Here is a 27,758-nt window from a genome sequence, read left to right as displayed (position 1 = left end):
GTCCTCTGGACAGCCGTCAGATCAGCAGTCTCCCCCATACTTGTGATTTAGTTTACTGAACCAAGCTGAGTGTTTTTAAGGCTCAGGAAACCTCGCAAGGTGTTTCGAGTTAATTAGATGATTCAGGTGATTAGTTGAATAGCCTACTTGTATACTTTTTCATGATATTCTAATATTTTGAGATAGGATTTTTGAGTTTTCTTAAGCTGTAAGCCAAATTCAGCAATATTAAAATAATAAAAGGCTTGAAATAGTTCAGTTGATGTGTATTAAATCCAGAATGTATGACATTTTTGTTTTTTTAATTGCATTACAGAAAATAAAGAACTTTATCACAATATTCTAATTTTCTGAGACAGTCCAGTACAGCAAAAAAAGGATAGTATCGCACCGACTCAACGTCGTTACAAAACACACAAGATTTTAAACTGAATAAAGAGAAAGGCATTGTGGGAGGGAGTTCAGCCAGTAACATGTCCGCATATTAGTGATGTTGTTATGCAAACCCATCGCAGACCAGCCGTTTAGTCATAAATCAGAGTCATACGCACAAGCACGGGAAATATTGAATTTTTCACGTTTTTGGATATGCAAAATCATTTTTATTAATGTGGTACATTAAGCGAAATCCCGCAGAAGGGCCAAAAAAAACATCTTATGCCAAACCATAAAGTAAAATTTTAACTTGTTACTGTTCCTGAACAAAAACCTGTAAAGTCGTTGTCACTATGGCAACAAAACCAAGCCTGTTATTTTTTTAAATTGTTTTTATTGTCAATTATTGGTTTTACTTTTTTATTTCCTTTCTCTCTCTCTCTCTCTCTCTCTCTCTCTCTCCTTCTTTCCTCATCAGATTTTCTTTTGCTTTTTCTATTTCTTCCTCCTTTTTCTCACTCTCTTACTCTTTTTCCCTTTTCTCTCTCAATTTCTCTCTTTCTCTTCTCTCGCTCTCCACTCTTTCTCTCCCTCTCTCTTTGATACTGATTAAGAGCTATACAAACAAAAATGGCATGACTCTTTCTCTTTCTCTGTCTTTAACCTTATTTCTCTCTCTATTGTTATTTCTTTTTATCTTTACTTCTCTTTATCTTTGTCTCCCTTAAGCTTTATTTCTATTGCTTTTTCCTTGCCCTCATGTATGTTTTAGATCAGGGGATGGTGTAGTAATAGTCTGTGGTCTGTGCAGCCCTTTGAGACTCCTTGTGATTAAGGGCAATACAAATAAACATGACTTGACTGAGGTTTTGAGTTTTTCCTTGCCCTCATGTATATTTTAGATCAGGGGATGGTGTAATAATAGTCGGTAGTCTGTAATAGTTTGTGGTCTGTGCAGCCCTTTGAGACTCCTTGTGATCAAGGGCGTCACAAATAAACATGACTTGACTTGAAAACGTAAGGTGGGGACGCCTTATCTAGGGGTTTCGCTGTACGTGATTGGACTGATTTAACACGAGAAAGCCGAGCGTGAAAATGGAAAGAAATGAATTCCCAGTTCTTACAGTTAATATAAAAAGACATTTATTCAGCAATGCTTGCAATAATAAAAACAGTCACAGTAGTGGGGACACAATCGACAGGCAAATGTCTGGAAAAGTTGCATTTCCTGTTGTTAAGACACTGGTATCGACATGGCGACGTCGGGAAAATTCTTTCAAAAATACGTATGTGCTGCCTTTCTTTTTTGTTAGTTGACTTGAAAAAAAAAATGTTTGAAATGTTATATGTCGTACAAGACAGAAATATAAAATTTGTCTAGAATTTCATTTAACCAGACAGCGTTTGAGCAGGGGTCACCAACCTTTTTGAAACTCAGTGTTACTTTTAAGTTAGCGATTAGCGCCAGGGGGCTACCAGTTTACAACCCCTAGTTATAGTGTCACTAAATGTGAGAGGATGTGGAAGTAAAGCAACTGAGTGGAAGAAAGAGGCGATCGGAAGCCACTAATTATGCAGGTTAGAAATCAAATTTCCTAGAAATTCACAATGACTCATTACTGGGGAGCTATTTTCACAACCGATTTACAGGCTACTTACATCGTGATTATGGTTTCCCTCAGGATTTTCCCATTCGCATTTAAGACTTTTAAAGATATTTTCAAGACCACATCCAGTGAAATTTAAGAGCAATCTCTGAGCTATTCTGGCAGGTATTCCGTACCCGGCAGCTGAGGTGTGGTTTGCAAAAGCCTGGCCCCCCCCACCTGAATAAGCCGTGGGGGTAGGGGACGAGTACGGACTAGAGGTAGGATCCTGGGCCCGGACCTGAATTTCGGGAATAAAATGTCAAGCATGGAGTCTCTCTCTCTCTCTCTCTCTCTCTCTCTCGCTGATTTTTTTTTTAATCCACTCATCGTGCATCCTATGTTTCCTTTTCTTCGTGGAAGATAAGCACAACATGCACGTTACCGTGACGATTTCGGAGGGGTGATTTTTGCCTTTTCTGGTCATCGCCCTCAGGACAAAATCGGGCACGACACACACATTCTAACCCCCCAGGCGAGGTGATAGATAAGTCATTGTTATCTGCACAGACGGAAACCAAAGACACGTTCCAAAGGAACCGTGGTTTACGATCCTTCTTTTAGGGTTCGCCCTCAAACACTGAAGTCAGATTTTAGAACAAGTATATTTGACTTTACGTAAGATAAAACAGTGTATAAAATTAGTATAAAACTTAATCGGAAGCGGCAAATATCCCGTTTTCGAGGTAGTCCGAGCAGGTTTACTTATTACACAGTTGTTAGCTCTATCACACAGATAATACAGGGAAAATTTAAGACATTTGACAGTTATATTTAAGACCTATCAATGCCTTAATTTGCGATGGTCAAATTTAAGACTTTAAACCCTCTGCCCAAGGGCATCACATTGGTGACCCCTGCTTTAGAGTTAGTTAGCAGGAAAATAAGATAATTGATAGTGTTGATAAATATTTAGAAAGACAAGAGAATGATTTAAGGCCCTGCACTGCGAAACCAAGTCAGCGTCAGGTCTGGAAAAATAAAGAGTGTTAATGTCAGTTAAGTGGATGGTTTGGCGCCCGCCCGATGGCACTGCAGCCCGCATGGCATCGATTAGGAATGAAGTAGTTCAGACACACTTAAAGAAAACATTATAATTGACTGGCAGGAAAAGGAAAAACCTTGGCAGTTGTATTGTGCGTGATGAGGGTCCGTGAAGCTTTCAGAGTAGACAGCATCGTTCCCTGAAGCTCTTCTTGTTTTTCTTGTTCTTTCCTTTCCCGTTTTTATCCTTGTTCTCGGACATTTTCTTTTCCCGGATGTCGCGCATCAGGTCGAAGAAAACCTGCGGCCAGAAGCGTGTTTTTGGTGCGGCTGTCTACACGTGTTGCCGCCGCTTTTGTGTACAAACCTTATCCACGTTGGCCCTGGTCTTGGCGGAGGTCTCCACATACTGCACGCCCCACTCCTCGGCCTTCCCTCGAGCTTCATCCACAGACACCTGCCGACGGTCCTCCAGGTCCGACTTATTCCCGACCAGCAGGAGAGGGATCTTGTCCTCCTCCGCCTTCACCCGAAGTATCTGCTCCCTGCAAGCGAACAAACCTGTCGCTTCTAGCACGCTTCAAACCAAGAACCGGGCAGAGTGATCGGCGCGGCACCTGAATTCTGCGGTGGCCGTGAACGCCTCGTGCTCGGTGATGGAGAAGACCAGCAGGAAGCCCTCCCCGCTTCGGAAATAATTGTCCCGGATGGCGGCGTAGTCCTCCTGGCCGGCTGTGTCCAGGATGTCGATCTGGACCTCCTCGCCGTCCAGGACCACTTTTTTCCGGTAGCTGTCGGCTTTGGTGGGCTCGTAGTCTTCGACGAACTGGTGAGGACACAAAGCATTTCCCCTGTGAGGTTCTGCCTCGGGGAGTGAAAAGCCGTCTTTGTGGACGCTTATACTACGGATTGACCAATGTGGGTTTTTAGGGCAGAAACAAAGAATTAGTATTAAGAGTAGGCCAATAATCAGTGTCTGAAATAACGTCTGCCCGGACGCCCAGGGCGTGTCTCTTTTACGTCGAGCGTACAACTTACACAACGTCTCTTCCCGGGTGGCTGACAACTTTTTCAAGAAAGAAAAAAAAAATATATATATTTCGTTTTTTTTTTTTTTTTTCAAATCAAACGCTTCCTTCATTCCGATTTCAAAATCTTCGTTCGGTTTGGAAATTTTCGGAATTTCGGTTTGTTTGGCAGTTTGCATACCCGGCAGCCAATCAGAAGCCTGCATCGAATAACTTTGTGCTCCCTGACTTTCCCGAGCTTTATAAGGTGATGCATTTGCATTTCAATTTCCAAAGTAGACACACAGAGAACACAAGAAAAATGGAGAAGTGGTTAGGAACCAAGCCAAAACCTCAGCCCCAGAAGAAATTTTCAAAAGAAGCTGACAAAATTGATGACGCTACAAAACGTAAACGTACATTAAAAGCATCGTGGAAAGAGGAGTTCACGTTGCTTGTAGTATGAATGAAGAAGAGTAAATACAGATACATACTGATGGCAGATGGAAAACAGCCATGTCATATACAAGCAATGAATGTTATAAGTAGATTATAATAAACTTAGTTTTAAAGTGTTGTTCTGTTATATATTCTGATTATCAATCCTTAATACTTTGCAACAATGTTTTTTTTGCGATGAGTCGTCTTATTGTTTTTCAAGTTGTGAAAATTAGGGCAGGCAACTTTATTTCAGAGTTGTCTGCCCTGGTGTCCGCTAACTTTTTCTCATGAGTTTCAGACACTGAAATGACAGATAATTCTGTTAAATCTCGGTATTATCAGTAGCATTGATTTAAAGGCATGCCGAAATGCAGGAGGTTGCAGAGTTGCCCGTGTTTTCTATGCTTTTGTTATTCGTCCGGCCGAGTTGCTTATCCGATCAGAGGACAGGAAAGGCTCTGCTGCCTTCGATTGTAAATGACTTCGTTTTTAATATATTTAATCAAAATGCGTCAAATTCACAAATATTGGTCACGGTAATCGGCCTATTTGTTAGTCGGTTGACCTCTAGCTCCTAATTATACCCTTGATGATGGTTAGGATACTGGGTTCAAAGTGTTGCAATTCACCTTGTCGCCATGGTAAAATAATGAGGATTTTGTGGGCAGGGTTAATGAAATGAAATGATCTGCATTTATATAGCGCTTTTCAAGTCAATGACTTCCCAAAGCGCTCCATGTGCTCCACATGCCCCCACCCTCCCTCATTACATTCTACAGGGGCACCATAGAGAGTATCCTGACCAGCTGTATCTCTGTGTGGTGTGGAGGCTGCAGCGCTACCGACTGGGGTAGTGTGAGGAGGGTAACGAGGACAGCAGAGAAAATAATCGGGACTACACTTCCCTCCATTCAGGACATTGGCCAGAAGCACTGCCTATCCCATGCTAAAAACATTACCGGGGACCCCTCTCACCCCCATCATGGACTGTTCACTCTGCTAGCCTCTGGGAAGAGGTACTGCAGTGTGCGGTGCAGGACCACCAGGCTCCGCAATAGTCTAGTCCCCCTGGCCATTAGACTGTTAAATGGTCAATCTAACATATAGTTAACTTAAATCTAAACGGCTGCTAATCTGACTTTTTGCACTACTGGCAGTTTTTTTTTATAGCTTGCCACTCCTTGCACATTGCTCTCTGCACTATTGTAATTACAGCGTTATTGTTACAGTGTTAATGTTACTGTGTACCTGACTTGTTAACCTGACTGCCCATTTTGCACATCTGGTTAGCTACTCTTCTTGCACTATCGGCACTATGGTAAAATACTATACGTAGCCAAAATACAATACAACATTATTTATATCTGTACATTCAAGGAAACTGTGGGGGTCAGATGCATCGACATTTCGTTCTGTATACACGTGTACTAGAATGACAATAAAGTAGATCTGAATCTGAATCTGAATTTCCCAATAGCGGCCTTGCAGCCATGTAAGGCGCTAACTTGCTTATTGGGGGTATTAGGGGTTCAGTGTCTTACCCAAGGACACTTCGACATGTAACACGGATGAGCCGGGATTCGAACTGGGATCCCTTGATCCCAAGACGAGCGCTCTACCTCCTGAGCTACTGTCGCCACTGGGCTAACTTTAGCCATGTAAAATATATCAAATACAGTGAACCCCCGCTACAACGAGGTTCAATTTTCACGGTCTCGCTACTTCACTGATTTGCATAGTGCATTGTTCTATATTATTTGAGACTTTATTGTCTAATATGCTATATTCACAACATACCTCACAGATGAGAATAAAAACTAATTGGCGTAGCAGTTTTTCTTCTTCTCTACCTGTGCGTCATTAATATTGACATTTAATACATACAGCTTGCCCAAAAATGAAGAAAAATAGGGTTTGTTCTTTGGTTTGAATGGATACTGGCGGTTGAACCCAAACGCAGACACACGAGCAGCATTGAAAGTTTCAGTTGGGGAAAGTAAAGCACGTTCAAAAGAGAGAACACAGACTGGGTCGACTCACAGCTGGAGAAAAAAAGGCAGTCTTTTGGAGTATGGCACAGGCGGCAAGGAGTGGGAACTTGGGTAGACAGGGACGGCTCAGAGCGCAACAATCTGACAACTAAGCTTGTCGGCGTAGTCCATTTATACAAAGCCACTTTTAAGCGGCAGGTTTGGATAATGGCTAGCAGGGATGGTGATGAACAATGGCACGCTGGATCATGACAGTATACTATAGTACAGGGGTCGGGCAACCTATGACATGCGTGGTGTTAACCAGTGGCACGCGAGCGCACGGCAAAATAATACAAATAATGATTTTTTTTTTAAAAGCACATTTTTACCTGAAATTTAGACATTTTCAGTTGCGCGCCGTTTTTACGGTAGCGCCCCTCCTCCTCTGCTTCGTGAGTGCGTTCCTGCGGCACGCCTCGCAGAGGAGGAAAGATCCGTGTTTTAACACACCCACAGAAACACCGCCGCGCGATAAATGAATGAATCATGATGGCTCTTCCAGGGAAAACATCTCGTTCTTTTCAGCCAGCGTGGACAAATGACAGGGGCTTTGTGCAAAAAAATGACAGTGCCGTTTGTAAATTATGCCTCGAGAGCGTCGTACCTCGCACATCAAGTGTTAAACGTCATTACGAGACGAAACATGAACATGAATTCAAGGATAAGTCTGACAAGACGGATATATGAAAAAACGCTGTGTCCAGGTAACGGCCAACATACACAGACTCTGAAAACATTTGTCACTGCTAAAATCACCACCACTGAAGCAAGTTATCACATTGCTCACTGCATAGCAAAGCACGGAAAACCATTTAATATCTGCGACCAAATCTTCTGCTGCACTTTTTTTCAAATAGGCTTCTGTCTTAGTGCCGTTATTTCAAGTTTAGATATTTTCTGCAATAATATTTCGTTGATGGTAGCTGTCAATATCACTTGTTTTTGATTGTAATTCATTGTTGCTGAAGAGGTTGATTCTGGTTAATTCTTGTGGTAAAAGGTTGAAGTCATGGATGGCTACAGGCCTTTCCTCATGTTGATTGATCAAGAATAGTGGAAGATTGGTCAGTTATACGATTTCAATGTATATCCATGTTGTATATCCGGACTGGTGTTAAATAACAGCTCTGTTGGATATCAAAAAAATGTTGTGCAAGTCATTGATGTTGGTGTGGGACACTGATTTACAAGAAAATTTGAAAGTGACACTCCACACCGAAAAGGTTGCTGACCACTGCTATAGTATATTCAATTGAGTAATAATTGTAAAACAAACCAAAAGATCTATTTTATTAATTTTGCCCATCACAGGTTTTTCTGGGGAACGTAAACCTCGTGATAAAGTAGGGTTCCCTTATTCTTCTCATTTTTCAACTTTTGGGTGCTTTGACAAAACCATGCAAAAGGTAGATAAAAAAACACCTGATCTGAATCTATTAGCATGCATTTGCATATTTTGCTTTCGTGTCCTAAATTTGGCGAAATTGAAGATGCAGCGATTGTAACCTTTAGAATCGGGGCGTGTACACAACTGTCACTAGCAGCAAAATAATACCAGTTAGAGTTAATTCATATGGAAGAGCAAGCTAGTTTAGCGCTACTTTCGTGCACCAGTAGCACTGTAGCGGCCTTAGCACTCGAAAGCACAGCGCATATTTTAGCTGACAAGTTTTTTGAGGTTAACAATCACCACATTTGCATAAAATATCATAAAATGAAACCAGAGATTGAATGTGGCTCAAAATACAGTAGATCTTTGTCGCACTACAAAAAAAAGTGCAAATTAATTTTCTACCAGCACTCCCTGTAAATACGGTCGCATATGAGAGTACATTTGTCACAGTGCTCAAACCTGCAGTCCGGTCACTTTATGCAATAGAAGATACGTTTTAGCGTTATTTAATACAGAATACTGACGAAAGGAAATTTATTTTCTTCAATGATTTGGCTTAGGGGTGAGCAAACTATGGCCTGTGGGCCACATACAGCCCACCATATTTCTGGGTCCGGCCCAGATAAATATCTCTGGCCATATTTATTCCTAATACACATTAGAAAAAATAAAATCTTTTTCCCCTTATATTAGCAAATACAAAATATCAAGTCAATCTTTTTTTTCTTGCTGCCTCGCCAAGTTTTTAACTCAATACAGTACGCGACTCCAAAGGTTTGTTTACTAAAAAAAGAAGAGATGTTTTAATTGTCATTTATTTCCCAGAGGAAGAACTCACCTCATCATACATGAACTGCAGCGTCAGCGCCGATTTGCCTACGCCGCCACTGCCCACCATGATCACCTTGTGCAGAGCCAGAGAACTCTGGTTTTTACTTTTACCGGTAGCCATCTTGCCAGCGGTATTGGCCTCTCTCGGTCAAGCTCACCCGAAAGACTTCTCGGAACTCCTGTGGACAACGAGTAGAGCGTTTGGAAATATTGTGACTGGTCTAATAAAAGCACATCATCGATAATGGGTAAGTATCGACAAATATGGGTTTTTTAGGACAATACAGATTTTTAGTATTAAGAGGAAGCCTATAACTGATGCTTGGAGACAATATTTATTTGCTGTAAAAGCTTAAAATTTGGGGTGAATATTCTCATGAAGAATTATACATAAGTCAAGTCAATTTTATTTGTATAGCCCTTAATCACAAAGAGTCTCAAAGGGCTACACAGGTCATTGCAAAGCACAGACTATTATTACAGACTATTATTACACAATCCCCTGGTCTAAAACCTACATGAGGGTAAGGAAAAACTAAAAAAAAAAAAAAACCTCAACATGAGGAAAATTAAGAAACCTTGAGAAAGGACTCCCAATGTGGTAATCCCCCTTCCAGAATGCCCTGGCTGCAATGGATGTTGCAATAACAAATAATACACATATATTGTCAACAAAAAAAGCATAAAGAAACAGAATATTTGTTCTACATTCAAATAAACTTGAATAGATCTCTGAAACATTTTACCGTCAATAAAATATAATTTCAACACCATTAACATGACTAATATTTCACTTAAATAAAAAACTAACACTGCAAGAAATTAAATTAGGCTTAGCGGCAACTAGAATAAAAAGGCACATAAACTCTTAAATAGCGTCCTGATTTTGTTTTGCAATAAAACAAAAACAAAAAATCAATACAACCAACTTGACTTAAATTAACTTAAAAGAAAGAGCATCTAAATTTCTAGGGAGTTCTCGAATTGAAAAGGGTGGGCACTTCTGTTTTAGAGCGTGATTGACGGACTAATATGGTAACACCTAATCACTCAGCCTTCCACTTTAGCATAATTTCTATGCTCTGTCTCAATCACAAACACACACGCATGATTGACTGACTAATGTTATGATAACAGCTAATATATCAGTCTCCACTTGAACGTGCTTTTCTAAAACAGGTGAGCTACACTTTTTGTGCTATTTCACACTTACTTTTCTACCACAGACGGTTCAATATCCCAATATTATCAGCTGTCTTAATTCACAGGAGGCGTTAGCAGAGCTGCGGTCGTTTACTCTGTTATAATGTTATTCTTCCTGCTTCGGTGGCTATCCAATCAGAAGGCACAGGGTGGGTGGCGTCAGAGAGAGAAAAAAGGCAGGAGGAAGGGAGAGGCTCTGCTGCATCTGAGCCTAAATAATTGGCTGTCGAATATATAAAAATGCAGAAACTGATATACATCAAATTCCTAAATATTGTGCCGATAATGGGCCCATCCGATAATCGATCAACCTCTAGTGACCTCTAAGTTGCCTTCACCTGACTTCCTTATCTTCTGTCTCAGTCACGCAAAGAGCTTCTTTTAGAGGAGTAAACCCCTGGTCCATAATTTACGATTTGTATGGCAACAACTCCTCATGACTATTGTATTTGACAGCAAAACACATAAACATGTATCTGAATAATCTTTCTGATCTCTTCATGAGCTAACTCCCCTATCATTGTCCAAAAAGGCTCGTGTTCACACATGACTTGTATTACCGTAGTCCTTCTATTTTTGCAGTTTATCCGTTTTAAACCAGCCATATTAATTCCATGAAGAAGGAACCATATGTACAAGGTGAAATATAGGCCAGTTGTATCCATCCATATATAGTGTATACTACAGTATATAAAGTAAGTTCATGCTCCTAGCAGGTAAGGAAACCTATATAAATATGTATTATAGGGTATTGCGTTTGGCTTACTAGTGTGCATTACTGTGCACCTGCGGTTTCTCTCAGCCAGGATATTTTGATGCCGAAAAGCACCATGGGACTTCTACAAAAACTAAAGATAAAAGCAAACTTTGAATTGCTCACTAAAAAGCCTTATGTTTATTGGTGGACTTCTCCTGGATATTTCCATTTTATTTTCTGCCCCCATAGTGAAAATGTTGTATCCATCCATCTATAGTGTATGCGACAATTATGTCAATCCATATTCAGTGGATGTCATAGTTGTATCCATCCACGTTTAGTGTAGAGTTGCCAGGCTGTGGTTGTGGAACTGAGTACTTTATGCCCTTGGCCTTTTGTGTACTTTCTATGAAGTCACTATCTTTGATTTTTGCATTTCGGAGATGGAATATGAGCTTGCTCTGTCCACTCCACGCATCGGCCCGGTATTGCAGTACCTCCGGGAACGGTGCATTCGCAATGATCGCAGCAAGGCTTTAGGGCTAGGACCTTAGCTTGGCCTTTTGGCTGAGAGTAAGTGTCCCGGCTCCTAGGCTTTGTAGCGTATTATGAACTGACCGATAACGGATAATGGATAATGAATAACGAAGATAGATCAATAACCCTTAAAAACCCCCCCCACATTGAAGATTATATCTCAGAGTGTAGGAAGATAATTTTCAGACTATTAAAATGTTTTAGTAGTAGAATTTAAGAGTGCCAATTTTAAATCAAAATAGTTTCTTAAACAAAAAGAAACTGCACACCAAACCCGATGTTACTGCAACTGCCTAGCAGATGGCACCAATGCACCGTACGTAACAAAGGAGCCATTAACATTGTCATTACAAAAAGGAGCATTGCTTGATTTTTTTATTGAGGAGGTGAGGATTTTCATAGTTTTCATCAAAAATGCTTATATGGTAATTTGTTATAAAGGGCCATCGTAAACTATGAAAGATTTGTAGTAGCTGGTATCACGGATAGTGTAAAAGCCATAATTCTGGCAAGTCACGTGTAAGCACAACTTGTTAACAGACCGGTCGAAGGAATAGAACTCATGATACATTGAATTTGGTAAGAAATGTCCTCCTTAAATTAATATTAAAAATTCAAGGCAGCTTGCATGATTACAACAAAGAAAGAATTTACTTTTATTGTCATTCTTTGTAACAATGCACACAGAACCAAATGTCGATTCACCTGACCCGTACAGTTAAACTGTAGCGAGCCGATGCAGCCGCAGCCAAACAGGGCGCAGCCATTTTAGTCATTAGGTGAGCAAACCCCACAATTCCAACCCTTAATGCTGAGCGCCAAGCAGGGAGGCAATGAGTACCAATGTTGTAAGTCTTAGGTATGACTCGGCCGAGGCTTGAACCATGGTGTGTTCATAAAAAAGCCTGTATAAGGGGTTATCCAACGATTCATTTGGATTGCTCCAATAAACGCCCTGAAAACAAAGGGTAGTTCTTAGAATGGTTTACGTGTAGAAGCGCTTCTAACGTGACGCCGTCATTCTGCAAAACCTGTATTTATCCGTCAAACCTATAGAAAAAAAACAAGGACGCAAAAGTGAAACCGCGAATAGGCGAGGAAATACTGTACTAGACTAAAATGTCACATGTGGAAAATGGCAAAGGTGAGAAGGTGGTGACATCATCACCAACATGATCCTCATCGGCCTGAGCAGGAAATCATTGGACTGCATATCCTTCCTGCCTTTGTTAACAAAGCAGGTCAGTAGACAGCTTGATGGACAGGATGCCCACATGTGTCCTACTCAGCGTTTACGCGTGTGCCATAAATGATTAACGTGCAAACAGATATGGGTAGAGTAGACTCAAGCATAAGTACTGTTACTTCAGTTTAACATAACTCAAGTAAAAAGTAGTACTGTAATCCCCAAAAATTACATGAGCAAAAGTAAAAAAGTACTTGGTGAAAAAAACTACTCGTTTACTGAGTAAATGTAGAAACATCTTATTTATTGATTGTGTTTTTAAACAACCATGCAATCAAATCATCAAAGTCCAATTATACATTACATCTAATCTAAAATAGAGATTAAAATAATCAAGGTACTTTCAAGTACTTTGGTAAACAATAAAATAATAATAGAATCAAATCAGAGAAATAAATTAAGCACAAGTAGCATGTTTAAAGCCTTAGTGCTCTGCAGGAAGAATAAGCAGCTAGCCAAAGGGTCAGCAACCCAAGATGTTGAAAGAGCCATATTGGAACAAAAAAACTCATTTATCAGGAGCCGCAAAAAAATTAAAGCCTTATAATGAACGCAACACATGCTGTTTGTATCTATATTAGCCTACTATCAAAATGACTAAGTTGAATGCAGCACACCCTGTGGAGAATGAGGTATGATACCGTGTCAAGTTTAACTTTGTTACTATATTGAAGAATTACGGATTGTTTAATAATTTAGATAAAACGAATGAAATGCTATAAAGAAATACATTTTTTAATGTCATTTTATATTGAGTAATGGGAAAAAACATCAAAGGTGCATAATGTGCCCCTTTGAAAGTGGACTGGGTTGGGACCACACTGCCGTGGTCACTCAGGAGAGAGATAAATTATGCAAAGGATTTGGAGAAATCCGCGTAAATATGTGGAGGGGATTTAAGTAACGGCTTCAATGTAGCGGAGTAAGAGTACAGTTTCTTCTTCACAAATCTACAAATCACAAATACTCCCAGAATTACAAAATGTCCCAAAATCTACTTGAGTAAATGTAACTACCTCTGCGTGCGACCCATTTGTAATCCTGCACATAAATTGTAATCATATTACAGAAGTTAAGAAGAGTCCTCTACAAAGATAAGCGAATCACTTGTCCCAATGAAAATGTGTTGTCGGTTTGAGCAATGGGAAACGTGGGACTAATATATAAACTCGATGACCCAAATACAGAAGATGGGTCTGTTGCGTGCTGGTTGGCTCCAGGGGGATGCAGAGTTGGTAACGGGGGGGTTTCAAAACCACTAGGACTGCGGAGCTCCTGAAATATACATAAAACTTTGCGACACGGACATCAGGATTTAATGACGGCTCTTTGGGGGTGGGGGGGAGAAAAAAAAATAGGACAGCATTCCCTCTCGCTTAAGCATTCACACAAGATGCTGGACCCCCGCTGTCAGAGATGAGAAAGAAACAACAACAAGAAGCTAGCGTTCTGCCGAACCAGGCCACATAAAAGCTTGGGAAAAAAATGGGTGATTTTTCTGCAAGATACTACATCATGTAAGCATTTCGGTCGATTAGGTAGCCTCCATTAAAGAAACTATTCCATCACCGTTGAACTCGGCTGTCAAGTCCACAAAGGCTAACTATGAATACATAAATAAAAGTGACAAATATCGAACGGGGTGAAACAAAAGGCTGGAGGAAGGGGGATAGCTCAAATTCTCAGCAAGCTAGAGTTCACTTAGGGAGAAAAACTCGGATATTGCATATGTAGCCATGCTTTGACAGGACCGACTATGGTTGACAGCTGTGGGAATGTGTGTTTTCAAACACCGTTATTACGACAAATTTGAAGAACTACAGATTTACAACACAGTTAATCCCTAACCATGACGCGGCGCACTTTTCACAGTATTCCATCTTCCAGATTTTCATCATGAATCATGTTCTACTTTCTGATTGGTTGAAAAGTCATAAAGAAAGTAAGTGTTGGTAATATACAAATAAATAAATGTTTAGAATATCCCTCAAAATGCGACATATACTCTGGGTGCGACTCTTAATTATGCATTTTTTGGCTGGTGCGTGTATACTCCGGAGCGACTTGTAATACGAAAAATATGGTAAATTTCTGTTTTTTATGTCCCTCACAAATCATCATCATATCGCTCACTAAATAACACCAAAGTAACATTCTTTGGTAATCGCAAGATAAATCAAAATTTAGAAGTCAAAATAGATGGTGCTGCAATCAACACTGTATCAAAAATTCAGTTTTTAGGGTCATGATAGACAATAAATTAAGCTGAAAAACACACATCAGACACATACAAACTAAGGATTCTAAGAGCATTTCAATAATTAATAATAATATTTTTAAACTATAATGCATTGTATTCTTTTGTTCTCTAGTTCTGCCATACTTTACATATTGTGCAGAAGTCTGGGGAAATAATTACAAAAGTTGACTACAGCCCCTTTTTATCCTCCAAAAATGTGCAATTAGAACCATAACCAGGGTAGGATATCGGGATCATACTAATATTTTATTCCTGCAGTCCAAATTATTAAAATTGTATGATTTAGTATTTTTTTTCTCTTCACAAGTGCTATTTAAGGTCAACAAAAACACAGTGCCAGAAAACATCCAATAATTATTCACTCAGAAAGAGGGAAGTTATAACTTAAAGGGTTGTCGTAAATTCAAAATCCCAAAGGTGAGAACCACCAGGAAAAGGATGTGTGTGTCTGTGTGTGGAGTCAAACTTTGGAACAATTTACAAGACGAGATCAAACCATGTCCAACTATTCACGTGTTCAAATAGAAATACAAAAAACATTACTGGCAGAATACAGAGATGAAGAAAATGGCGTATGAGTGATACTACCGATTGGAAATACTGCGCTTACAACTATAGTTAACCTTGTTGTTATTGTTATTATTATATCATAACTCTTATTATTGCTATTGTTGTTATTATCATTGGTGTCCAATGATATTTAGTGACGAGTAGCATTATAACGTTAATAGATAATAGATGATTTGTGTAAAATATGTGACTATTGTTATTATAATAATTATTGATATCCGACCTATGTAATGTAAATATCCATGAGACTTATATTAGAGCTATCTGTAAAATGTACTTGATGGGGAAGATGAAGGGGTAGGGAAAATAAGCATCTGCTTCTTACTACCTCTTTTCAAACACATTATGTTAACATTATTTTTGTTGTTCAGTCATTGTTTTTGTCCTGTTATTTTATAATGTTCGAAACAAAGCTTTTATTCATTCATTCATTCATTCATTCACTACCAGTTTCAAGCCTTTCGGACGGTGTCGTCCCTTTGAATTGTCTCATGGTCAAATTACGAAAAAGCACATCTGTTTGCATAACATTATAGTAAACAAACAAACCGTCACAATCCAAACATGGCATTGCAATATTTACCAATAAAATGTAATGAATTTCATCAGTCACCTCATCAAGCATTCACCAAAGTTATAATTGGAAAACAGGTGCAAATTTGTTTCTCTTGTGAAGTTGTTATAAAGCAGCCAGGCGGAAATGGAGCGAGGGCGGCTCGCAACCACGCATGCTAATGACACCGACGATGCCGACAAGGGTCGTCTTTGAGCGAATCGGGCAGCTGGGAAGTAAATTCGGCTCTCAAGTGCCTCCTGCGCATTATGAAGGGTTTGAGAGGAGACACGACCAAGTTCTGTTTCTATTTCTTTTGAAAATCAAGATAGATTCTGATGACAAACATAAATGCTTTGCATCTTTTCAACAAGTAGCATCAACTGATTATGGGCAAGCTCTCCAGTGCCTCGCGCACATTATGAAGAGGTAGAGAGGAGACATGACCAAGTTGTGTTTCTATTAATTTAGAAAATACATTCTATTGAGGAAAATCAATGCTTTGGATCTTTCTAACAAATAGTGTAGACTGATTATGGCCCAGTTCTCTGGTACCTAATTCACATTATGAAGAGGTAGAGAGGAGACATGACCAAGTTGTGTTTCTATTGATGTAGAAAATCTAAATACATTCTATTGAGGAACATCAATGCTTTGGATCTTTCTAACAATCACTGTAGACTGATTATGGCCCAGTTCTCTGGTACCTAATTCACATTATGAAGAGGTAGAGAGGAGACATGACCAAGTTGTGTTTCTATTGATGTAGAAAATCTAAATACATTCTATTGAGGAACATCAATGCTTTGGATCTTTCTAACAAACAGTGTAGACTGATTGTGGCCAAGTTCTCTGGTTCCCAAATCACAGTAAGAAGAGGTTGAGAGAAGACAAGACCAAATTGTGGTACTACTTCTATAGAAAATCAAAGCATATTCTGATAAGGAAAATAAATACCGAGAATGTTTTTAACAAGTAGTGTTGGCTGCCGACTACACCCATGAGAAAGAATAATGGAACTAGCAAATGTTATTTTACCAGCATTTACAAGGCTGATAAGAAATTACTTGTAAATGGGTTAAATTATGACCACAAGACAACTTGCTTATACAGTCAGCTGCCTCCCACAATTTCTCAACTGTGAATCATCCGATGTTCTTTTTTTGCAAAGCTTGGCCCTTTCCTCGAAAAGAACACAAATCAGCAGTGCTTTTCCATTTGGCGTTGAGGGAATTTATGAACCGAATTTGTGAGGTAAGACGTCACTGATGTTAGATCACAATCTCGGTCCCTTATCCCAATGACTGGAAATCCCCCTTCAAGAAACATCTTGAAATAATGAGAATTGTGTCCACAACACTGTACAAGTTATACAGATTTCAGGTTTACACAATTTGAAAGTGACAGTGTGTAATAATTTACAAATAGAGGTTGTTGAATGGAGCTGAAGCCTGCACATTTTAAGAAGACACACTATGGAGGCCTGAAGGATACCACTTGGCAAAATTGGGAATTCGATTTTCTATTCTAATTCTATTCCATTTTATCTTTAAGCCAGTGACAGGAAATGAAAATTGGTGTTAATCCACACCAGTGACACAAGCAAAATAAAACTAGAGCTGCTGCAAATAGCCAATAGCTAGAGTTCGTCTGAACTGGTGGAAATCACTTTAGCAGATAGCTGGAAAGGCTCTAAAAAAGGCTATTAAAAAAGCTTAATTTACATGAAGCAAATAGCAACGGCTAGCACCGAGTCATTGCCTTCAGCCAAATGGCTAACATGAGTGGCTAGAGAAGGAAATAGTGGAAAAAGATAGGAGATACCTGAATGATGGGAGTCAGCGCACATCACATGAAGGGGCTCAACTAAGTGTGGTAAATGACCGTTGAGTGCTATAAGAACAACGGGGATTAGCTACTAAACGTCGACCGATTATCGGCACAGATATTTGAGAATTTGACGGGTATCAGCTTTTCTTTTTACAAAATTATTAAGTCACAGATGCAGCCTACTGAGACTATTTCTCTTGCTCCTACAAACACTCTTTCCTCCCCTTCCCTATCATCCCTGATACTCACCCCAAGCCTTCTGGGTAAATAAGCAAGAGAGCAGAAAAAGCATGCTAAAGTGAAAGTCATTCTGGCTGTAAAACAGGAGTGCCCACAATTTTCTATGTGCCAGCTTTGTTGTAACGTCCTTAAACATTTTGTTTTGAGTTAATTTAAGTCACGTTTGTTCTATTGACATTTTTATTTATTTATTGTAAAAAAAAAAAATCAGGGAGATATTTAGGTTTTTATGTACTGTTATACAAGTTGCTGCTAAGCCTCATTTTATTTTCTGCACTGTTACTTTTTGATTTAAGTGAAAGATTAGTCATGTTAGTTGTGTTGAAATTGTAATTTATTTACTGTAAAAGTTTCAGGGAGTTATTTATGTTTTATGTACCATTAGATGAGTTGCTGCTAAGCCTCATTTTATTTTCTGCACTGTTACTTTTTGATTTGAAGTGAAACATTAGTCATGTTGTGTTGAACTTACTTACTCATTTTTTTTACTGTAAAAGGTTTCAGGGAGCTATTAATCCTTTATTAAAATGTATTAGTAATAATTGTTTTTTTTTCCATTATTAAATAATTCCAATGCCAATTTTTAAACTTTTACAGCAAACAAATATATCCAAATATTGATTATCTGTCTCCTCTTAATATTAATAACTGGTATTTGCCTTTAAAAACCCTTATCGGTTGATCCCTATTAGATACCTTAGCAAAATGGTCATTCCGACTTCTGTAGAAGTACGTTGGCCACCAAACATGTCATGTAATAGCAATACAAGTCTTTAAAAATAAGCATGTTCATGACAACTTTTTGCTTATTATTTAAATTAATTGCATTTGATTTCATGAAACGGTGTACACTTCTAGGGGTCAACACATATTAAATAAAAACTGCGGATTTAGGGAAGGAAGTCAGAGGCTGAAATATTGCAAACAGATGTGACATTGGAATAGCCTATTTTGAGTTGAGGCAGATAATTACATACACAACCCTTGATCGGGAAATAGTCTCCCAATTGATCAACAACATTTCTTTGATAGTTTATGGTACCGCAAACTCATTTACATACTTGTGCAATTAATTCTGCACACGTACACATCCCGATCTTCTATCTGCTTGTGACGAGTGTTTCATTTGCGTAATGAACCACTGGAATTTCAATTTACAAATCGATTGAGGCATCTTTGACTCGTTTCCCCGTGGTTTCCTTCACTAGCCACTCATGTTAACCAATTGTCGCCTTATGGGTTGACTTTGCTTATCTACTCTATTACACTTGCAGAAAGAAGACGTTTGGAAAAAACTTTTGCGACAATCCAGTCCCAACAGTCCACTTCCCTTCCATGTCTCTTGACATAAAACAGACACTTGATGACAGTTTGTTATGTATACACTAACCCCCCCAATTTTTCCGTGCAAGAGACAGATCGTAGATCAACCTTTCGACCTCAACAAGTTTCTCTCAAATAGTACAGATTGTAAAAGTCATGGTTATTTGTATAGCCCCTAATCACTAAAAGTGTCAAAGGGCTGCACAGACGACTATTACTGCATCCCCTGATCTGTAACCTGCATCTGGGCAAAGAAAAAGGTGTTCAACAGCGCTCTGTACTTGGTCCCGTCCTTTTCAGTATCTATATGCTTCTGCTACGTGATATAATCCACTACTATTATATTAGTTTCCATTGCTATGCAGACGACACTCAACTGTATCTGTCAATGGAGGAACTGTTCTGTTAAATTTGGGAAATTAGGAGGCCTGCCTCAATGAGATAAGATGGATGGCACTTAAATCTTAACCCTGAAATGATTGAAATGCTATTTTCTGGTCCAGCTCAACATTGTGACTTGTTCTCAAACACCGATCTGAAGCTGGACAAATGTAATATCACTCAGGGTGACTTGGTCAAAACAAAAAAAAGCATGCAAAACTCAATGAAGGGTGTGAGTTTTCCCTTATTGAAACAATCGGGTTTTGTTTTTGCACAACGCATGGCGACACAATGCAGTTTAAAATGGCTGTCACTGACTTAAGACAAAATGTCAAGTCCAGTCATGTTTATTTGTGACGCCCTTAATCACAATGAGTCTCAAAGGGCTGCACAGACCACAGACTATTGCAAACTGTAGACTACACCATCCCCTGATCTAAAACCTACATAAGGGCAAGGAAAAACTCAAAAACAGCATGAGGAAAACTAAGAAACCTTGCAAAATGCAAAAGAGAAATTGTCTAATGTCAAAACGTCATCATTCATCAGTTTTCTGCCGTCTTGGCCACGCGAATGAACTACAAACCTCGAACAATTAAAGTTTTGACTCAAATTTACGAGGATGTATTTATGGACGGTCCAAATTGTCCCTAGGTGTGAATGAGCGAGCGAGTTGTCTGCTCCTGTGTGCCCTGCGATTGGCTGGCAACCAGTTCAGGGTGTCCCCTGCCCACTGCCCGATGATTACTGGGATGGGCTCCAGCACCCCCGCGACCCTACTGAGGATAAGCGGTGCAGCTAATGAGATGAGAATTCTGAAAATAGCCACTACCTGAGGGGTGTACATTTACGTAATCACATTTTTTTTTCATGTTTTGTGTTAAACCTGAAATTGAAGTGAGTATCAACAAACCACTAGAGGTTGTTGCTTTTTAGAATGGAGCTGAACCGTGTGCATTCGAGTCTCTATTTACACTAAGCAGCTAACTTTAACGGCTAATGGGGTGCCATAGCCTGCAGACAAGTGGCTCAAAAGAGTGGCTAGAGAAAGAAACAAACAGGTAAAAAGTCAGTTATATCTGAATCACGGATCCAAATAGTTTTTTACCTGAGTATGAACTTTACATTACAATATTATCATTTATGGAATCATATTTGGCATTCGGATTCTATGTAAACCAAGTTGCACTTTTAATTTTTCCATTTTTGCTTCACATATTTCTCTTCCTCTGATGTAATATTTTACTAGTTATTTTGTTTGTTGTTTGTTGTTGTGCTCTGTACAGCCCTTGAGACTTTTTGTGATAAAGGGCTGTACAAATAAATATGACTTGACTATGACTTGAATATTATCCTCTTTTGAACTTGAATGAACCTTACGATAACGGACTCAAATACAAATATTCCATATTTACGTATGATTGCAGATCCATTGATGATAACAATCTAGTTGTTAAATTTGCTGACGACACTACTGTTTCTGGTTACATTATGAACAAAGATGAAAGCGCATACAGACGGCAGGTGGATGACATCGTGGAATGGTGCAATGGAAATGATTTGATATTGAATTTGGACAAAACCAAAGAGATGATTATTGACTTTCGGACGAAAAACAAAAACCAGAAGGAATCTCTACTTATCAATGGCAAAAGAGTCGAGCAGGTGGAACATTTCAAACTTCTCGGGACTTTTATTTCAAAAGATCTAAGCTGGGCACTGAACTCGGAGAAAATTCTAAAGAAGGCACGCCAAACAACTTTCTTCCTAAGGAAGTTGAATTCCTACGATGTTCATCAGGAAGTCCTAGTCAATTTTTATCGTGCGATTATTGAAAGTGTTTTAGCAAATTCTATTATTGTTTGGTTTGGTCGAATCACAAAGAAAGATCTGTCGAAGTTCAATTCTGTAATCCGCACAGCGGAAAAGATTGTGGGCACCGGTCTGCCATCCCTGGAATCTATATACAATGATAGAGTTTTGAAACGTACCTCAAATATTCTTAAGGATGAGAGTCATCCTGGTAATGATCATTTTCATCTATTACGGAGCGGTAGACGCTTGAAGTCATTCAAGGGTACTAAAAGGTTTACAAACAGTTTTTACCCAAGTGCTGTCCGAATTTTTAATAATTGTAAATTGTAATTTCTGTTTTTCGTGTTTATATTCAGAATGTTGAATGTTGTTAAATTTTGAAATTCTCACTGAGCCGAGACAACGAGACAATTTCCGATGATTTTTATGTGAAGATTATTGGTTGAATAAACTAACTAACTAACTAACTAAACGTTAATTTTGCTTCGACTTACGACGACTGACATCCCGTTTACATCACATGAGTTGCATTGGGTTGGGTGTGACGCCGACTCAGCAGGAAAACTTAACTGCATTTAAGAAACATTTCTAACTTTTAAAATTCATTAAAAAAACGTTTTAAAAATAAAAGTTTCGACATTTATTTAGTTATTTTGACGAGTCACTAGCCAAGTTCAACGTTAACTCATAGGCAAAGACATACGCCCTACTTTTTTTGCTTGTAAAACATATTGAACGATAAATAACATTAATAGATGTATTCCAACAACTCGGGGTAGTTAAAACATAACTCAGTTAACTTGAGTTAATTAATAGAGTTAATTAATAGTTGATAGATAGAAGTCAGTGAAGTAGCGCAAAAGGAAGCCTGGAAGCTATCTCCCGTAAACAGAAGCTTACACGGCGATATGTTTTTCGTAAAATTTCATGATAACTTACCAAATTAGGATTTATATTTCTTCCTTTTAAAATTGGGAAGTTGGGTTTAACGGACCATATCGGCACTTTGGTTCCCCACCACAATAAGAGAGAGAAAAAAATGAATCCGACAAAAGCCCCACCTTCCGGATGGATTTTCTTCTGTTTGCCTTGGAAGCAAAGCTTAGCACTGCTGCCTCCTTGCGGACGGGAGGCAAACCTTTGTGGAGGCGTAACGGTGCTGAAAGGCAATTTTTATAAACGACGTTTGAAAAATAAAGACATATTTTCGAAACAAAAAGCCGTAATGACTTTTATATATTAAAATATCAAATTGTTATAAATCATAATTTAATTACTTTTCGAATTATTATTTGTATGTTGCATTTTTATTTTTAATTGCTTTTATTATTCGTTGCCTAACTGCCAAAATGCAATGAATGAGAACAACAATTCTTCTTATTAACAAGAAATAGTGAAATGCCTATTTCTAAAAAAAGAAATAAGGCCACATTAAGATAACTCTGTCTTAATCCATTTTAAAAATCAATTCATGTTTATTTGTGACGCCCTTAATCACAAAGAGACTCAAAGGGCTGCACAGACCACTGACTATTGCAAACTACAGACTATTATGACAGCATCCCCTGATCTAAAACCTACTTGAGGGCAAGGAAAAACTCAAAAACCTCAAGTCATGTTTATTTGTGACCCCTTATTCACAAAGAGACTCAAAGGGCTGCAGACCACAGACTATTACAAACTACTGACTATCATTACACCATCCCCTGAACCAAAACCTACATGAGGGCAAGGAAAATCTCAAAAGGTCACATATTCTCTAGAGACCTACCTGAAAATCACATAAATGACACAACACAGTAACAAAAGGAAAGCACTAAGCACTAGACGGATTACCTTTCCCAAAAAAGATGGAGACCAATTATGTTCTAAATAAGATGCTTGCACATTGAAAAATGCGGGTTTTTTTTGTATTAAATATAATTTAGTTTTGGAAGAGGAGCTCAATACCGCTTCCTTGTGGACAGGAGACAAAAATTTATGGAAACCTAAGAGTGTTGAAATAATTTAAAATTACTTTTAACATAACATAAAACTGATTTTCTAATTAACAGGCAGTTACTTGGGTGGCTAAACATTTTTAAATGATGGTATCATTATTAGAATGAATGCACACTTCTTTAAAATTTGGATATATTTAATGTCATACATTTTTTATTTACACAATAAAACTGAATTTAAAGCATCGATTTGTTTTTATCTTAAGACTGTTTTTTTCACATTATTTTCCTGTCATGGGTATTGCGTCAAAAATCACACCACACTGTTAACAAAGTAAATGCTTATACTTGCACCCTTTTAAATATTTTTTAACATTACACAACAAAAACAAGAAAATATAGTTGTCAAATAATTTTGTAAATTACGAGTAATATTTTCTACTTCTAGAAATCAGTCAAATAGAAAAATAGTACTTGAATTGCATTAGGTATAAAATCCAGAGAGGCATTTTTTCATCAATTTAAAAATAGTCTTCATAATTTAAGACTAGATCAATTCAAGTGACATTTATTAATCTTTGTCAAGTTTCCTCATCATAACTTAGTCTAACTGTGAACCAGCACAGGATTAGCATAAAAACAAAAGAAAAATCATAAACCCAAAATAGAAAAATATCCTCATCAGCTGGAAACAAAACAAGTTCAAATTCAATGGTCACAAAACCAAAGGCAAGATTATGTAACCTGCAAAACACAGAACTACAATTTAAATCTAGTCACAAACATAAAAACAAGAATATCTCCATCCATTCATCATCTGCACCGCTTATACTCTGTAGGGTTGCAGGGGTGCTGGAGCCCAGCTCAGCAATCTTCAGGCAGTGGGCAGGGGACACCCTGAACTGGTTGCCAGCCAGTCGCAGGGCACACAGGGACAGACAACTCACTCAGGCCAATTAACCTGACAGGCATGTTTTTAGAATGTGGGAGGAAACCGGAGTGCCCAAAGGAAACCCACGCAAGTGCGGGGAGAACATGCAAACTCCACACAGGAGGTTTGATCCCGTGGCCTTAGAACTGTGCCGCGGATGCGCCAACCACTCAGCTGCCGTGCCCCTTCGGCAGGAATATATGTCATCAGAAAACCACAAACCCAATGTCAAAAATATCTAACTCATCAATGAGAAAGTTATATATCTTTGATTATCTATAAAGTAAAAAAACAAAAAAGTAGAAAATGTTTAAATTCACCAATCAAAAACCTTGGGGCAAAAAATTCGTATCATCTGCAGAATATTAATAAAACTAAGAAAGTCACCTATTAAATTCAGTATAAAAATATTTGTGAACAGAAAAAGACATTCAATTTCCAAACCCACAAAGACAAAATAGTATCTAAGGCACAGGTGTCAAAGAGGCGGCCCGCGGGTCAGATCAGGCCCGCTAAGGGATTGAATCCGGCCCGCGAGACAACGCTCAAAGAAGCGCAAGAGGAAAACAAGCTGCAGGTTGGAATATGTCAACTTGATGTTGCCAAAGCCAGGTGCCTCGAACAAAGACACTGTACTTGTATTTCTCTCTTTCTCTGTCTCTCTCTCTCTCTGTCTCTCTCTCTTCCACCCCTTTTTTCCCACCCCTCTCTCTCTCTCTTCCACCCCTTTTTTCCCTCTCTCTTTCTCTCTTCCACCCCTTTTCTCCCACTCTGTCTCTCTCTTCCACCCCTTTTTCTCCCACTCTCTCTCTCTCTCCGTCCCTCTTTCTTCCACCCCTTTTCTCCCACTCTCTCTCTCTTCCACCCCTTTTCTCCCACTTTCTCTCTCTCTCTCTAATCTCTCTCTCTCTTTCACCCCTTTTGTCCCACTCTCTCTCTCTTTCCCTTCCACCCCTTTTCATCCATTTTCTCTCTCTCTCTCTCCCTCTCATGACTTTTTATCTTTTGTTTCTCACGCTCTCTCTTTTTCTTTATCCCTCTTTTTTCTTTTCTCTTGAATCTACTAGTCCGGCCCCCGACAGAATGTTTGTTCTATCGTGTGGCCCCTGAGTTCAAATGAGTTTGACACCCCTGATCTAAGGCATCTGGAAAAAGAAATACTTAAATTAATATACTCACACAGGCAAAAATATATATATTTTAACTATTTTGTCTGCAAAAATAAGGCATATTAAAAAATATATATACTATTAAAGCCCATAGCCATAGAGGCAAAGATACAAACTGTCATTTCCAAAAGGCATTGACATAAAAATGGAATAAATCGCAAAACTAAAGTGGGAAAAAAATGTTCAAATGAGTCAAAAATATGCAGAAGCGGAATATGATTCATTTTTTTTAAGAATAACAAACACAAATAAATAATTCAATCACAAAGCCAAAGTTTGAAAAAGTACAAAATATCATCAGGAAGAAAAACAGAAATCAGTATTCATAGTCTCATCTCATTAGCCGTACCGCTTATCCTCATTAGGGTCGCGGGGGGGCTGGAGCCCATCCCAGCCATCTCCGGGCAGTGGGCAGGAGACACCCTGAACTGGTTGCCAGCCAGTCGCAAGGCACACAGGGACAGACAGCTCATTCGCTCATTCACACCTAGGGACAATTTAGACCGGCCAATTCACCTGAAATGGATGTTTTTGGAACGTGGGAGGAAACCGGAGTGCCCGGAGGAAACCCACGCAAGCACGGGGAGAACATACAAACTACGCACAGGAAGTCTGGAGCTGGATTTGAACCCACGACAGGTTCCCGAGACATGAACTGTGCCGCACAAGCGCTAACCACTGCGCCGCCGTGCTGCCAGTATTCATAGGGACAGAAGCAAATATATCATATAATCTGCAAAAATAAAATACCAGATAAGAATAAAAAAACACGTTAGAATTTTTATTCATTCATAAAACCGCAGAGGGGAAAATATGATCTACAGCAGGGGTGTCAAACTCATTTAAGCTCGGGGGCCACACGATAGAACAAACATTCTCTCGGGGGCCGGTTTAGTAGATTAGAGAGAAAGAAAAGAAAGAGAAAGAAATAAAAGAAAGATAGGTGGAGAGGGTGGGAAAAAAAGAGAAAGAGAGACACAAAGAGAGGGAGACAGCGTGTGAAACAAGATAAAAACAGAAATAGTGAGAGAGGGGGAAAGAAAAAGAAAGAATGAAATCCAAAGAGAAATAGAAAGAGAGAAAAAGAGGAAAAAGGAGAGAAGGAGAGAAAGAAAGAAAGGGGAAGACAGAAGGGGAAAGCAAGAGACAGAGAGGAAGAGAGTAAAGAAAAAAATGAAGGGACAGCAAAAGAAGGTAAAAAGACAGAGAGAAAAAGACAAAAAGGAACAAAGAAAGAGAAAAAGTGACAGAGAAAGTGAAAGAGAAAGATAGTGATAGAAAAATAAGAGAAAAAAGAAATCAAAGGAGAAATAGAGAGGAGGAGAGAAAGAGAGAAGGGGAAGGCAAGAGAGAGAGAGAGAAAGAGAATAGGTAAAAAGAAAGAGCAAATGAAGTTAAAAAGACGCACAGAGAGAAAGAGAAAAAGAGAGACACAGAGAGTGAAAGGGTTAGAGAAAGAGAAGGAGAGAGAAAGAGGAATTAGAGAGAGAGAAATACAAGTGCAGCGTTTGTGAGAGGCACCTGGCTTTGGCAACATCAAGTGGACCTATTTCAACCTACAGCTCTCTTTCTCTTGCGCTTCTCTGAGCGTTGTCTCGCGGGCCAGATCCAATCCCCTAGCGGGCCTGATCCGGCCCGCGGGCCGCCTGTTTGACACCTGTGATCTACAGGGTTCGAACACCTTTCTTGGACAAATCTAAGGACTCTTTTAAGCACTTTTAAAGCCCATTTTTCTAGTACCTTCAAAGCAAGAAATCGAATGGCGGGCAAAATAACGATTCCTTTAGTTGCTGACGCTGGTGACCAAAATAAATGTCAAGTCATGTTTATTTGTGACGCCCTTAATCACAAGAAGTCTCAAAGGGCTGCACAGACCACAGATTATTGCAAACCACAGACTATTATGACACCATCCCCTGATCTAAAACCTACATGGGGGCAAGGAAAAACTCAAAAACCTCAGCATGAAGAAATGCAACCTTGAAAAAAGACCGCACATGTGGTCGTCCCCCTTCCAGCATGACCAGGCTGCAAAAAAAAAAAAAAAATAGTAATCTGCTGCCACCTACTGATAGGGATGAATGTTACAGTTCCTCAGTTGATGACTGGAAGAAAGCAAAGATACTGAACAAATGAAATTGGGTTATTTCCTGCGGCACACATAATCCAAAAGATAATAATAAACATAAAAATTGGCAGTGACCGGATGTATTTACGCAATTGTTCATCGGTGGTCACCCACAAATGTTTTCAACTGTTTCCACTAGAGATCATTATCATTATCTCATTATCGTTTGAAGTAGCAATGTCTTTAAACAAAAAAATTCATAACCTTGGCAAACTTTTCAATTTG

At 39.0% G+C, this 27,758-nt stretch overlaps 1 protein-coding gene and 1 pseudogene across 1 annotated transcript; one reads left to right on the top strand and one right to left on the bottom strand.

Annotated features, from left to right (window-relative positions):
- Window positions 1-1,475: 1,475 nt before the first annotated feature.
- Window positions 1,476-22,444, bottom strand: LOC148352538 (ras-related protein Ral-B). The gene is made up of 5 exons (XM_088352346.1): window positions 22,305-22,444; window positions 8,718-8,889; window positions 3,623-3,831; window positions 3,373-3,550; window positions 1,476-3,306 (listed from the first exon to the last, which is right to left on the bottom strand). Exons 2-5 carry the CDS (start codon window positions 8,829-8,831, stop codon window positions 3,184-3,186), a joined length of 624 nt encoding a protein of 207 aa, XP_088208472.1. The 5' UTR covers window positions 8,832-8,889; window positions 22,305-22,444; the 3' UTR covers window positions 1,476-3,183.
- LOC148352539 (U2 spliceosomal RNA) lies at window positions 11,013-11,129 on the top strand (annotated as a pseudogene).
- Window positions 22,445-27,758: the final 5,314 nt, after the last annotated feature.

Source organism: Urocampus carinirostris, chromosome 14, assembly GCF_059441175.1.
Source record: "Urocampus carinirostris isolate Australia breed hairy pipefish chromosome 14, RoL_Ucar_1.0, whole genome shotgun sequence".
NCBI classification, from domain to species: domain Eukaryota; kingdom Metazoa; phylum Chordata; class Actinopteri; order Syngnathiformes; family Syngnathidae; genus Urocampus; species Urocampus carinirostris.
This window is presented reverse-complemented; position numbering and strand designations above follow the sequence as displayed.